This window comes from Helianthus annuus, chromosome 4, assembly GCF_002127325.2.
Source record: "Helianthus annuus cultivar XRQ/B chromosome 4, HanXRQr2.0-SUNRISE, whole genome shotgun sequence".
Classification (NCBI taxonomy): domain Eukaryota; kingdom Viridiplantae; phylum Streptophyta; class Magnoliopsida; order Asterales; family Asteraceae; genus Helianthus; species Helianthus annuus.
The window spans coordinates 190,750,956-190,765,154 of NC_035436.2; the positions used below are offsets into that span (position 1 = coordinate 190,750,956).

Genomic DNA, 14,199 nt, shown 5'->3' on the forward strand with positions numbered 1-14,199 from the left:
CAGCGGAGACAGTTGTGGTAGCGGCATGTGGTTAGCGGGGGAGGGAAAACCCTTCGTCGGCGGCCGAAGGTTGAGCGGTGGAGCCATAGTCACAGGAAACGTAGATCCCCCCTCGAATCTCGAATTGGTTCGGCCGTACCAGAATCGGGTACAAAATCGTACCATTTGGCCTGGGTTCGCGAACCAGATCGGAAAAAAGACCGTACCCGATTAACACAATACTCGTTCCGAATCACTGAAAAACGTGTTTCCGATTGAAAAAATCGCCGTTTCAGAACGATTCGATTCGCGTACCAGGCTATAGATGCACGAATTGCAAACCTGACATTTTTCCCGCCTTTTTAATGCAGCCTATACGCCGACCTGTAACTGATTGCATTATTTTAGGAGATATATTTGTATTTGATATTATTATTTAGAAGATATATCTAACAGATTTTAGGATAGGTATTAGGGATTATAATTATACGCTATAGATTATTAATATATATTGTAAACTATATTGTAATAATTGTTTTATATACGATATGACGTACCAAACTATATGGTACGCCGTACCGCGTACCAAATTGGCGTTCCGAATGAACCTACCCCTCGTACCGAATTTTAAAATTTCACGAACTACGTACCCGTTTTTGTTCCCCCGTACCGAATTTTAAAATTTCACGAACTACGTACACGTTTTCGTTCCCCGTACTGGACCGAACCGCGATCCATGTGACTATGGGTGGAGCGATGACCAAAGAAAAAAAGGGGAGAAAACAGAATTGGTGGCTCATGGGTTTCGAAACCGGCTCTTTTGATCTGCTTGATAACCAATAAACCACTGCGTCAAAAGCCTTTTTGATATTGCAATTTGATTTCAATTCTTTATATGCTTTCGGGGACCGCCTTTTTTGACCAATTAGAACCGCTTACTATTCCCGGCCATAAGAAGTGTATATTCTGAATTCTGAATTTGAATATGCTTCAATTAAAAGCTCATCCTCTGTTTATAACACTAACTTCCATAAAACACTTCTTTAATAATAATCATTTCTTATTTTAAAAAACAAAACATTGTTAACAAACAGACAATTTGATTTCACAAATAAACATCATCACAATATACATACATCCATATGTATGTATATTCAGTTGGTACCATTTGTGGATCTTAATAAGGTTTCGTGTCAATATAGTTTCCTGGAGGATAATAATTGCAAATTATAAAAATCCCATCATTTTTCACGCAGTGAGACAAGGCACACCCAACGGTGGTCGAGTTTTTCCAAATCACTTGAGTATAATGCCCACACGCCTTTCCAGGTCCGCATGTGTTCGTCTCGTAATCGTAATTGTCCTTTTCGCTACACCACATGTTTATAGCATCTAAAATGGTCATCTTGCCAGCCCCTGTAGCAATATTCTCGCCATATATTTGTGTATCCGAGTGTTGGAGTGCACAATCTTTCTTCCTTTCACTCGCATATTCTTCTGCAAATTTGGCGACAGTAGCATTCCATGTCATTGGCTCAAGACTAGGTATCTCTTTACGAACCTTATTATGGGCATCCAAAATAGCTTGCTGTGAGGTGGTGCCTGTCGAAGGAGCCGCGCTCAATACCCTTCTGATACCACTATGCGCGTTAATACTGTAGTCTTCTGGTTGGTTGCATGACTGTTCATCCTCGTGAGAGAAATGTAGGATTGCCATGCATAAAGCAAGAACCAGCGCAATTTTACGCGAAAATCCCATGGTGCTAGCTATTTGATTGATCAATATTGTTTAAACCACATGAAGGGTATTTATAGGGAGGAGGAACAAAAAACACAACCGCTATACTAAATACTAAAAATAGATATTTACTCATATTGACTTGGTCCAACGAACATCATGAGCCTCTAGCTATCATAGGAAATGAATGAAGAAAAAGATTGTTTGTCCGTTATAAAAAGGCGGATGAATGGAGCCACATAAATTTTAATTAATTTGTTGGTCAAAGTCATTAAAATTTTCTATACTAAAAGATTGTTTATCCATCGCTACGAAAGGAAATGAATGAAAAAAAGATTGTTTATCCGTTACAAAAAAAGGTGGGTGAATGAAGCCACATAAGGCCATCCGTAGTCATAAAGCCCTTTGTGGGGCGTTATGCGACACGTGTCGTGCCACGTCACACATGGGCTTTATGGGACGTTATATCACTAGAGCCCGTAGTCATAAAGCCCCTACCCATCATAATTTTCGTTTTTATTAATTAATTATAAAAACCCATGTTTTTTTGTGATTGGTCCAATTTTGAAAAGCATCTCCAAAACGCCGTGATAATAATGGCGCCTCCCCCAAATTTCTTAAACATGGCGCCCCTCGTTTTGGTGTTCGGGGCGCTATGGGGGCTTTATGAAGGAAAAGGGCGGTATATGGAGCCCCATTACACATGCTCTAAACTGTAATTAATTTGTTGGTTAAAGTCATTAAAATTTTCTATACTAATTTGGCTAAGCTTATTTAAAGTCCTTTTAGGTTTGCCAAACACAAAATCTCCTTATTAGCTTTTTGAAAAAGCTAATAAGTCAATAAGTTGGTTCAAAAAGCTTAGCCAAACATGCCCTAAAAGATTGTTTATCCATCGCTGTGAAGGGAAATGAATGAAAAAAAAGATTGTTTATCCGTTACAAAAAAGATGGGTGAATGGAGCCACATAAACTTTAATTAGTTTGTTGGTCAAAGTCATTAAAATTTTCTATACTCAAATCAATAGCGAAGGTAGCTCATTAACTTAGGGGTATCACAAAAATAAAGCATGCAATCATACAGTAATAAAATAAACGATAATAAATAAAGTAAAACAAATACGAAATAGATTTTAACTTATCTAAACATTTAAAGTCTTAACTCTTAAACCTTAACAAATACAAAAAGTAGAATTCTACGTAAACAATAACACCAAACAAGAAATCATAAAAGGTAGAATTCTACATAAACTATAACACCAAACAAGAAATTCAAAGGACAAGAAAACTCACAAATCACAATAGCACCCCATTCAAACGCATTCGGTCAACGCCGACGATTTCAGCAGGGACGATCAGCACCGGCATTTGTTCGACGTTTGGTTTCCAATTGCCACCCATAATCAAAAGGATTATTTTATTGTTTTGGGTTTTGGGCTAAGCTTTGTCATTTACCAATTGGGTCTCCTTTCAATTATATTATTGTTAACTTGGGCTTACTTTATCATTTGGGCTTAATTATTCTACAAGTTTTGGGTTGTAAATGGTTTGTGCTTATAAAAAATTGGGATTTTAATAATATAAAGCATCATATTTTTTTGTCAAGGTATACTCGTATTCATTTAGTGTATTGAGTCATAGCCCGTACTACCCCTCTTATAACACTAGCTCTGCCCCTGACTCAAATAGTCAAAAGCATATGCCATTGTATGTATTTCCCCTTGTTGGTAAAAGTCATTAAAATTTGCTATACTCAAATTTTCAATTAAGTTTTTCTTCAACGATCGATTGATCAACACGGAAGATGTCTTCTTGTTTTACAGAAACTCTAGTTCTAGACCTATATTGATCGGTCGATTTTTGAATCGAAAAAGAAATGATTTAGACTATCTGGCTGATTGATTGAAACTGAAATTTACCAAACTTGGTCTCAGATAGTTAAACGTTTTTAGTTCCGACCCATTGCACACCCCTAGCAGCACAAGTGTGAGAACCGTGCGGAAAAACATTAACATCATACAAATCAAAGGAACAAATGACATTTAAAAACTACATGAAGTACAACAAAGCTATGTGGCGCTAAAAAACCGAAGAACCAAATTTGTCACGTGTATATATGCAATAAAAAGCTCACATACTTGTCATGAAGAAAATAGCCAGGCATTGCCTTTGGTGTCGCCAGAATAACAAGTATGTTTGGCGCAAAGCAAGGACTAAAGACTAGACTAGCGCGTCTTCTTTTTGGGACTGAGTTTTGCTTTGGTTAGCAAGGGCATCCGATATGGCCTTTGGGAGCAAAAAGCCAGGTCTTTCAAGAAACGGTGCACGATCAAGTACTAAGGGTTCTCGAGTTGTTATCTCAATGCCATCAAACGTCCACAATGTTAAGGTAGCTTCACCTTTTAAACCCAAAGAAAACCATCCAAGACCCGCAGCCGATAAGTCAACACTGTTCACGTCCCAACTTGTTCCAGACACTTTGACTTCCCTTGACTCCCATTTCCCTAACTCAGATAAGCGATCTACACCAATCGGTGGCTGAAACAAAAAAAAAAAAAAACACACATTATTTTTCATAAATGCATAAAAGGTGGTATTTCTTACAGAAATTTAGCGTTTTGATACATGTTTTCTCAAATAACATGAAATGAAGCAAGAACGAAACACGTACTTGTAATCTAACACCGGCATGTTTGTTCCAAATTTCGTCTGCATTTTCAATCTTCCCAAGATGTAGAGAAACATTCGGGGAGGCCCAAACTGTAACATATATTGTCTGCACGGATGCTTCATTTAGGTCCAGTCTCATTAGACCACCAACGTGTATCGCCTGCCCTTGCTGCAATATACCAACACCATACATCAGATACCAGATACAGTCTGTTTCTTCATAGGTAAAGTTAAAAACTTATGCCAACAGAAACGGGTTGAAAGTCACCCACAGTGTATTCAAATTCATAAAACAACAATAAAAAGTACTTGCCTTGATTCTATAAGTTCGAGGGCGTAACTCCTTTCGTATCTCAACCATCTTTTGCTCCTCTCGAGTCAATCTCATAGACATCAAATACGGATGCAACAACCCCGGTGTATCATACATTTTCGCTTTAGCAGATAATACCCCTCCAATTCTCAAAATACCAAGAGTCGTCCCAGGAACCGCAGCTTCAGTAAGCTTAGTCGCTTTCACCCCTCCTTTCTTAGCAAACGCATTAATCAATGTCGATTTACCAGCATTTTGTGCCCCAATCACCCACACATGCCCTCGAGGTCCAGCCAAATCCTTAACAAAAGTCAGCAAATTTCTAACACCTAAATCCTTACGCGAACTAACCAGATACACCCCGTTTAACCTAGGTGCACCATGAGCCCTAGCACGGTGCCGAACCCATCTGTCTAATCTAGTGGGCGATATCTGCGAAGGCAAGAGATCGACTTTCGTAGCCACAAGAACCAGTTTAGGCAACTTTTTGCTTCTCTGCAAACCGTCACGACCACCTTCTAATGACTCAAACAAAGACTTAGCAGCTCGTTTCGGAAACGAACCGTCAAAATCCACACAATCAACCACCATTACCACAACTGTGGAATCTGCATTTCCTGTCGGTTTCATCAACCGGGTACTAATCAATTTGTCGAAATCAAAATCGGGTATTAAGTTCTCAGCAAGTTGATTCTTAATCTGACCATAATTTCTCAAAGAATGACATCTTGCACAAACTGTAACCTCCTCTTTCTCCATCTGAGCTTCTCTAGCCAATCTTTTCCTCTCTGATTTTGATACCCTTTTCTTTTTCGCCTTTTCGAGTACTTCCTCAGTGATATTACCATACCCGACACCCGGAGCCGTAAACCCATCTAATTCCTTCAAATCATCTTCGTCATCTTCAAAATCTGATTCCCAGTCAATCTCATCATCAATCTCCCAATCATCATCAGAAATATCATCAAATTTACTCTCGATTTCGGTTTCCCCTTCATCAATATCTTCTAACTCACCTTCTATATCATCCAAAACAAACTCATCTTCAAACACATCTGTTGGTTCTACTTTCTTTTTCTGATAATACCCAGGTTGAGTAGGATCATCGTCTTGCATAAAAACACCACATCCCGGACAAACAAGCCCTAAAGCTTCGTCATCGTCTCTTCCCTCGCTTAAAAGTGGTTGCTTTTTATGTCTTTTTCTTGAACTTTTACCTGAATCGTTGATTGTTTGTGTTGCTGATGAACTAGAGTTTGCTGATAATGTAACATATGGGTTTTTGTTGTTGAAGGGTTTATTGTTTAAACCTTTAAGAGGAGTTGAACGAATAGAGGGCAAGTGTGTTGTTTGATTACCAGTAGAATTGAGCGGAATTGATGCGTGGGATTGTGAAGTGTGTAGGTTTAGAATGAGGGTTTGAGTTCTTGAAGAAAGAAGTGGTGAAGCAGATAAGAAAACTGACATTTTCTTTCTCAGTTGCAGTGTAGCTCTGCTGAACCCTGTAGGAGCAAACCAAAGGGGTTAGCCACTAATGTAAATATAAAAATAAACAAAAGTTGTAATATAAAAATAAAAAGTACCTATTATTGTAACAAAGTTGTAATTTGTTTTAAAGAATCTCTCGTATATCTATGGATTTTAAGGGTAGATGCACGATACCCCTGACCGCGGAAGGGATCCCCCTTCCCAAGCTAGCGACCCGACAACGCTGCCTGGCGGTGAAACCCCTGCCAACTCAAGGGGAACTGAAGAGCCTGTAGCCAGGATTCGAACCCGAGACCTCATGGATCCTTGAGCCGGTTTAAGGTGGGGGTCGGTGGCCACTGGGCTGACACCCAATGGTTTATATCTATGGATTATAGTTAACTAGGAATTTTGGACGGAGTTAGACAGTTGGACCAAAATGACAAAAAAATGAAAACGTTAGGGACCCAGGGCAGAAAAAACTATTTGCACTAGAGTGACATTTCTGATGAAACATCAGGAACTAAAATAGCAATTTATTCATACAAAAACCATCATACAAGTTTGAAACCTCAACATACATCATAAAACAAATACCAAAATTAAAAAAAAAATGTATTATGTTAACATAAAATCCTGACGAACCAAACTCTCTTCGTATTTCTTTTCTAAGGTTTTCTTTATCTATAATCACGAGCAGAAAAGTCTTGAAAACAGGTAACTATGGCAACCCTGCACGGTATCAAGCAGCGGGCATGTTTGGCATGCCTCGTCCACTCCTCTGTTCTTCCATTTTGTCAACAGTTCCTCTGCAACAAACGAAACCTGGTGTTGCAATACAGCAGCACCAAGGGGTCCCACCAGGTTGAGTCGGGTTGCAGCTGATATAATATCTCTCATTGTTATATACATGAACGCCCTCTGGCAAGTTTCACTATCCAACCCGACTAGTCCACAAACGAGCCCAAAAACCGGTGCATGGTGGAAGCATACATCCCCATTGCTCAAAGACGCGTTTCTCATCATCTTTAAAGACGGAATCTCTGAGAAAACAGAAGAAGATACCCTCATTAATGCAGATCCTTGTGAAACCGACGCCTTACGGCTTACTTCATTTGTTAGTGTTGCATCTAGAATCATATCGAGGTGTTGCCATGTTTGGAGATCGGGTGATGTGGCTGCTGAGTAGACAAAAGGAAGAAGCAGGCTTCCTGTATTCTCCAAGGTATGGATGATGTATGATTGAAGGTCTTGAGGTTGAGAGACTATGTGTGCTTGCATTGCAGCCTCTAAACCGAAGGAATGAGCAAAGCCGCCTGTTGGAAGTATGGAATCGAGCAATTGCCATTTGCTCCATTGAAGGAAATGCTCTGATTCTCGTGATGGAAACCGACTGGTCACGTCTTTTACCTCTTCCATCGCGGTGAAAAAAGCACTTTAAATCTGGCATACACGGTTGAACAGATACTAAATAATCGGTGTCAAATAATGGTCACATGTTCATGTGCTTGACAAATTCATCAAATGGATAAATAGGTTAGCCAAGGTAATACATAAGTAATATATAAGAATTCTATTAATATATAATTTATCTATACGTACAACCTAAAATGCTATATGTAGAGCCTAAAATGCATGGAAACTCCTCATGTACATAAGGCGTGCCTCAAGCCGCTTTTCTGTGCGCCTCATCAAGTCAGAAGGTGAACCAACTTGCGCTCGTGCCTCATGCACGCTTTTTAAAACCCAGACTAAAATATGGACATAACAATAGTCCTAAACTCCTAATTCATTCAAATTTGACACACGACTCTTCTATTTTCCTTCCTCTCATATTTATTTACTTTTGATTTAAACATGTCTCGGTCTCTTTGTTACGTTCATTATTAGGTCCACTTAGTCATGCATGAGTACACAAACCCGGTCCAAAATGTTGATTAGCATGATTTCTCATCTATTTTCTGCCTTCTAGCCGCCATCATATCACCGAGTATCAGAAGCTTTGCCTCCTTACTCAGTCATCTGCTGCTCTGTGCCACGCAAACTCTTTTTTTGGCAACAGCAAATTCTCTGTAGCTATGTATGTGTTTACTTTTGTTACACGTTTCCTCTGTTTTTCGCTTCTAAAGAAAATAAATTGCAATGAAGATTTATTAAAAAGGAGGGTAGTTTAAACTTAGTATGGGCTCAAAATTCTAAAGATGTAACACAATGTATGTTTATCGTTGTGACATACGAACAATTATAAAAAAAAAAAAGAACTCCTCAAACAAAAAATAAACATTGGAGAGTAACCCCCCCCCCCCCAAAAAAAAAAAAAAAAAAAAAAAAAAAAAAAAACAGAGTGTAAAGAAAACATTCGGATCAAAATGTATAGTATGAGTACCAAATAGGTAAAATTGGTACAAGTACCAATACGATACGGGTACAAAATAGGCAAAATCAATACGAATACCATAAATACCTTAATACAAAATAAAACATAATTAAAAAAAACTTTTAAAGGTCTATCTAAAATTCGGTACTAGTACCTGTTTTTACCCGTACCTGCACCAATACCGAATACCAAAATCAATAAAACTGGGTACCGATACATGTACCGAATACCTAAAATCGGAACGGGTACATGTACATGTACTGGTACACGTACGGTACGGGTATTTGGGAAAAAAAGCTCATCCTACTCCAACCTATAGTCAAAAAAATATAATTCTAAGCTATATATTCTATTCTATATAGTTGTCAGGAATTAACGGTAAAAAATAAAAGAAGCTTGAATGGTAAATGAAAAAATAAATAAACCCCAAATTGTTGACTTTATCTTGTATTCAATTTACATATAAGTTATTAATCAACTCTAATAAAAAACGTAATGCTTGCACCCGAATCAAATTGTAATTATATTAAATTTAACCAAAATGATTGAGAAATTCTATCTCTCATCTCTTTCTCAAACAATGTAACGCCCCAAATTCCAGTAACACTTGGTTGTACAAGTTGCATATTACGTAAATATAAGGAAACGAGTTGTCAAGAAACTTTGAGACTTTATTACATTAAGATAGAAACATGGAGGTCCTTTATGTGTATTGTCACAAAGACAAGTTGGGGTTGTGGTCACTTCAGTGACTTCACGATCGAACGTGCAATTAACTCAACTTGTCGTCATACATATTATAAGTCAAAAAAGAGGACCTAATTGAGTTTATTTCAGTTTAGAGTGTTTTTGTAACTTGTTGTTTTGTTGTTGTTTCAGCTTATATTTCCAAACGTAGATTTGGATATTAAGTATTATGATTTAGGAATTCAGAATCGTGATGCTACTGATGATGAAGTTACTGTTGAAAGTGCTCATGCTGCTTTGAAGTAAGTGATGGTTGTTTGCTTTCGGTTTGTGTTCTGTGTGAGTGCGATCTGTTTGTTGCTTGTTAAAATCTATACCTATTATATATGTGAATGATTATTGTACCAGCTTACAATTTCCACTGCATGGTTGTTTTAGAGGCTGATAATTAAGTTGAAGCTAAATATAAGATCTAACTTGGCTCACAGTGCTAATGCCTAGAGTAACAAGCTTGGTTTTAAAAGTGCGCCTTAGGCGCGCTGTGCACACCCTAGGGCTTTTTTGCTCAGCGCCTAGGGTAATTACAAGAAGCGCCATAAAGGCGCGCCTTTTTGGGATTTTTCTGGGCTTTTTTGGTTATTGAGAATCCTTAATTTCAGTTTACTGTCTTTCACTATGCTAGTTAAATATCAGATTTTGTAACATGTTTCTAGTGTTGCAGACGAGTCCTAACATGTCTCTACAATCATTGTATAGAGAAACACAAAACAAAGGAATAATCATACATGTTTGTCTACTTCTTTAGCAGCCCTTCGAAATCTAAAACCTGAGTTTTATATGATGAATTAAGACTCTAAACTCAAAGATAAAAAAATTTGAATAGGAAAAAACTTACAGCAAGCAGAGGGATGGAGATGTGAAGGATGAATCGATTGATAATAGCAAAATCCTTTTCAAATCGGAACCCTAGTTTCCAATATCATCGCATATGTTTACAAATCCGAACCTGTAAAGTGGGAATTTGTTGCTGGTAGTCAGTGTATGAGAAGATGAGATAAGACGTGGTTGATGGAAATGGAGAGGGTAGCAAGCCAGAGCTTGATTAGGCTTGAGTTCGAGATGCTTGAGCTCTCGATCTCGGCTTTTAGATAGTTTTTCAAGCTTGACTCGACTCGTTTAATAATTATTAATAACTAGAATTACGACCTGTCGCAATGCGACGGAGATTTTTTAGTTATAACTAAGTCGATTTATGACGCGCACGTTATGTTGAACCTGTCAAACGGGAAAAAATAGACGAAACGTAAAAACGTTAAACAAAAGACGCACGTTGCGATGTGTTAAGTCACAAAATTTAGAACGAAGTATAAAGCGAAAAAATTGCGGAAAACAAAAGCTATAAAGGACCAAAGCTGAAAGTAAAAAAAAGTTGTGATGATAGATTGCAAAAGATAAAAAGTTTTGTGTTAAAAGTAAAAAAAACAAATAGTTTTGGGTTAAAAGTAATTTATGAAATACTTTTGGGTGAAAAGTAAAAAAATCAGTTTTTTTAAAAAACCCCCAAAAGCCAACGTTTTAACAACCATATGCATAACCATTTTTTGTTTGAAAAACCCCCAAAACGAATATTACCACACATAAGTAAAAAAAATCGAAGTGGTTAAATTGCAAAAGATGGAAACTTTTAAATTAAAAGTGAAAAATCAAATTAATCAAACGGGTTGAATCGTATAAGATAGAAACTTTTGAATTAGAAGGGAAAAATCAAATTAATAAAAAGGGTTAAATTACCAAAGATTAAAACTTTAAACTTAAATTATCAAAGATTAAAAGTTTAGGGTTAAAAAGGAAACAAAGATTAAACTTAAAACTTAAATTGTTAGAGATTAAAAGTTGAAGGTTAAAAAGGAAAATTCTAGTTTTTTTTTTTAAAAACTCCCTAAACACATGTTACAACACATGTATGCATATTGAACTTGCTTCTTTATAAGAATAAAAATATTGATTTTATTAAAATATATTTAATTTAATATATTAATTAAAAATTATATAAATAGTGAGTTTATTTAGATTCGTGACTGAGTTGGCTCGATAAGTGCTTAGGCTCGTTTCCTAAACGAGCTTATTTTTAAACTCGGGCTCGATTTTGTTTATGCTTGGCTCGTTTTAACTTTTTTTCGAGGTGTGCTCGAGTAGCTCGGCTCATTTGAACCCCTCCTTTTTATGTATAATAAGTTACTGTAGCATTTTTTAAGATTATGGTAGAGATATTGTGAAAAGGCTGGAGTAGGTTTTTAAAAGGTTTTTATATATTTTAAAGGTAGGGGTTTTTTTGATGGAGTGGATGAGAATGCTCTAAATGTTAGTTTTGAGAGCTATAAATTTGTTGTATTTGAACCGAGATAAACCTATTTATAAAAAGCTATAATGGTCATTAAAAAAACAAAAAGAAAAGTTGATCCGATGTTAATGGTCAAAAAGTTACCAGTAAAAAAAGTATCACTCTAACTTATAGTTAAAAAAAAGAGAAAATGCCCGGATAGTTCCTGTGGTTTTGCATTTTTTCACCTATAGTGCCCAACTTTCTAAAACTACCTGAATAGTCCCCAACTTTTCATTTTTTGTTCCCAGATAGTCCCTGGGTCTAACTTCAGTTTGTTTTCTCTGTTAAGTGGGTGTGAAATGACCAATTTACCCTTTCCTTTAAAAGACCAAACCACAGGGACTATCCGAGCATCTTCTTCAAATGGCCTTAGTTCTCTAACCCTAATCTAAATACACACATACATCCACAGACACACCACAACTCAGCCAAACACACCTGCTCCCCTCGAGTTTCTCCGACAAACCCCTCCCCTCTCTGGTGGAATCGAAGACGATGCAGGTGGATTCTCCGACGAAACACCCCTGTTACTCTGACGACCTCACCACCCACAGCCACACCCCCTTTTCCCTCGAATTTGCTGGACGGCCGACCACCACCACTGTCCGGTGGCGGCAGCGGCGACGCTACGAGGCAGAGAGAGACACATGGCGAAGCGAGAAGGAATCACGGCGGCGGCAACGACGGTGGTCGCACGGACGGCAGCGACGGCAGTGGTGGCCGCCTCATTTCAATTTGGTTCGACCCGATTCCGGTGCGGTTCAAGTTCCAGTTTTGATTCGGGCTCTAGCTCAGTGCAGGTCTGATTTAACCCCTGTTTCAGTCAAACCACCACCACGATTTAACCCTTCACCAGTTCCACCCCTGTTAACTGTTGTCGGATTGCACTACCATTAACCTAAAACAAATTAAAAACGAAAATAACCGGATTAAGTTTTCTTCTCTTTGTTGAATGCAACTAGTCGCCAATTAAGAGCAAAAATGCTCTTTTGCCTTCGAAATGAGACTTCAAAGTTCAGATCATGCTAATTTAATTCTTTTTTCTTTTTAGCCCATAACTACCTTCAAAATGAGACTTCAAAGTTCATGTAGTGGGGTGCTCAATACATGTATTTGCATTTAATTCCCAGCTCAAGATTTAAATAAGTTTAGCCCAAAGGAAATTTGTAAGTCTTCTGCGATGACCAAATTAACTCGGGGCTGCTAATTAATTTGATTTGTCTAAAATGGTGGTGGTGTTGAATGGTAGTGGTGGTGATAGACGACGCATGTGGATTTTGACCGGATCACCGGAAAAGCAAAGATGGTCGGTGATGTCGTAGGACTGTCACATCATTGACGGAGATGAAGATTTTGGTTGATTCACCGACAACAATATCAAATTTGCGATCCACTTTTTAGTTTACACAGAGAGATAGGATTGGAGGGAGAAGAAGACAAGAAGTCCCTGTGGTTTGGCCTTTTAAAGGAAAGGGTAAATTTGTTATTTCACACCCACTTAACAGAGAAAACAAACTGAAGTTAGACCCAGGGACTATCCGGGAACAAAAAATGAAAAGTTGGGGGCTATTCAGGTAGTTTTAGAAAGTTGGGGACTATAGGTGAAAAAATGTGAAACCACAGGGACTATCCGGGCATTTTTCTCTAAAAAAGTTTATAATTCTAAGCTATATATTTTATTCTATATAGCTGTTGAGAATTAACATTAAGAAAATAAAAGAAGGTTGAATGGTAAATGAAAAATAAATAAATCCCAAATTGTTAACTTTATCTTATATTCAATTTACATATAAGTTATTAATCAACTCTAATAAAAAAACGTAATGCTTGCATCCAAATCAAATTGTAATTATATTCAACTTAACCAAAATGATTGAGAACTCGTCTCTTTCTCAAACAATGTAACGCCCCCAAATTCCAGTAAACACTTGATTGTACAAGTTGCATTATAAGGCCATGTGTAGTCATAAAGCCCCTTGTGGGGCGTTATGCGACACGTGTCGTGCCACGTCATACGGGGGCTTTATGGGGCGTTATATCATTAGAGCCCGTAGTCATAAAGCCCCTACCCATCATTACCTATCTAATACTTTTCAATTTTATTAATTAATTATAAAAAACCCTGCTTAAATTTGATTGGTCCAAATTTTGAAAATTTCCCCATACCAGCGCTATATAGATCACGTTCCCCCACTTTTTTTGCCTCATAACGCCGCCCGTAATGGTGTGCCAGGCGTTATGAGGGCGTTATAAGAGAAAAGGGCGCCATATAAAGCCCCAATACGCATTACCTAACTAACTACATATAGCAGCATAAGGCACCATTGCTATGCATGATGTAAGAGTAGCGATGTCGCTCGTGACATCGGCAACAAGAAAACCATCGAAGGAGCTAGCGTTACTAAATATATTGGCATTTAGGACACATGGCATGATTTTATTTAATCTAGATATGGGCGGACGACTATAAAACATGGGCTTTGTTGCCCATGTTTGAGATGACATCTTGTTTCATTGAAAACTAAGGGACATTTTTAACCCACCGGGACATATTTTAATTAACTAAGTTTTAAATAAGTTAAAAAG

The 14,199-nt window shown here is 37.7% G+C and overlaps 3 protein-coding genes across 5 annotated transcripts; all 3 read right to left on the reverse strand.

Annotated features, from left to right (window-relative positions):
* Window positions 1-1,145: 1,145 nt before the first annotated feature.
* On the reverse strand, window positions 1,146-1,754 carry LOC110935188 (pathogenesis-related protein 1A). Its single transcript, XM_022177709.2, has one exon. The coding sequence runs from the start codon at window positions 1,736-1,738 to the stop codon at window positions 1,157-1,159; it is 582 nt and encodes a 193-aa protein (XP_022033401.1). The 5' UTR covers window positions 1,739-1,754; the 3' UTR covers window positions 1,146-1,156.
* A 1,974-nt stretch (window positions 1,755-3,728) lies between these two features.
* On the reverse strand, window positions 3,729-10,346 carry LOC110937638 (GTP-binding protein BRASSINAZOLE INSENSITIVE PALE GREEN 2, chloroplastic). Its single transcript, XM_022180089.2, has 4 exons — window positions 10,126-10,346; window positions 4,700-6,201; window positions 4,388-4,555; window positions 3,729-4,254 (listed from the first exon to the last, which is right to left on the reverse strand). Exons 2-4 carry the CDS (start codon window positions 6,164-6,166, stop codon window positions 3,937-3,939), a joined length of 1,953 nt encoding a protein of 650 aa, XP_022035781.1. The 5' UTR covers window positions 6,167-6,201; window positions 10,126-10,346; the 3' UTR covers window positions 3,729-3,936.
* Window positions 6,664-10,346, reverse strand: LOC110937639 (urease accessory protein F). 3 transcript variants are annotated; one of them, XM_022180090.2, is made up of 3 exons: window positions 10,126-10,266; window positions 10,016-10,056; window positions 6,664-7,609 (listed from the first exon to the last, which is right to left on the reverse strand). In XM_022180090.2, the coding sequence occupies exon 3, from the start codon at window positions 7,583-7,585 to the stop codon at window positions 6,857-6,859; it is 729 nt and encodes a 242-aa protein (XP_022035782.1). In that variant the 5' UTR covers window positions 7,586-7,609; window positions 10,016-10,056; window positions 10,126-10,266; the 3' UTR covers window positions 6,664-6,856. The 3 variants fall into 3 exon arrangements, with proteins under 3 accessions (XP_022035782.1, XP_022035783.1, XP_035844601.1); XM_022180091.1 differs by lacking the exon at window positions 10,016-10,056 and having other exon boundaries at window positions 10,126-10,346; XM_035988708.1 differs by lacking the exon at window positions 10,016-10,056 and having other exon boundaries at window positions 6,664-7,633; window positions 10,126-10,215.
* Window positions 10,347-14,199: the final 3,853 nt, after the last annotated feature.

Bases quoted from the DNA above. Each gene is read 5' to 3' on its own strand.
- LOC110937638 (XM_022180089.2), bottom strand. From the start codon at position 6,166: ATGTCAGTTTTCTTATCTGCTTCACCACTTCTTTCTTCAAGAACTCAA. The intron at 4,556-4,699 runs GCAAGTACTTTT...GGTATATTGCAG, and splicing joins CTCGAACTTATAGAATCAAG to CAAGGGCAGGCGATACACGT. The intron at 4,255-4,387 runs GTACGTGTTTCG...TTTTTGTTTCAG, and splicing joins ATGCCGGTGTTAGATTACAA to CCACCGATTGGTGTAGATCG.
- LOC110935188 (XM_022177709.2), bottom strand. From the start codon at position 1,738: ATGGGATTTTCGCGTAAAATTGCGCTGGTTCTTGCTTTATGCATGGCA.
- LOC110937639 (XM_022180091.1), bottom strand. From the start codon at position 7,585: ATGGAAGAGGTAAAAGACGTGACCAGTCGGTTTCCATCACGAGAATCA.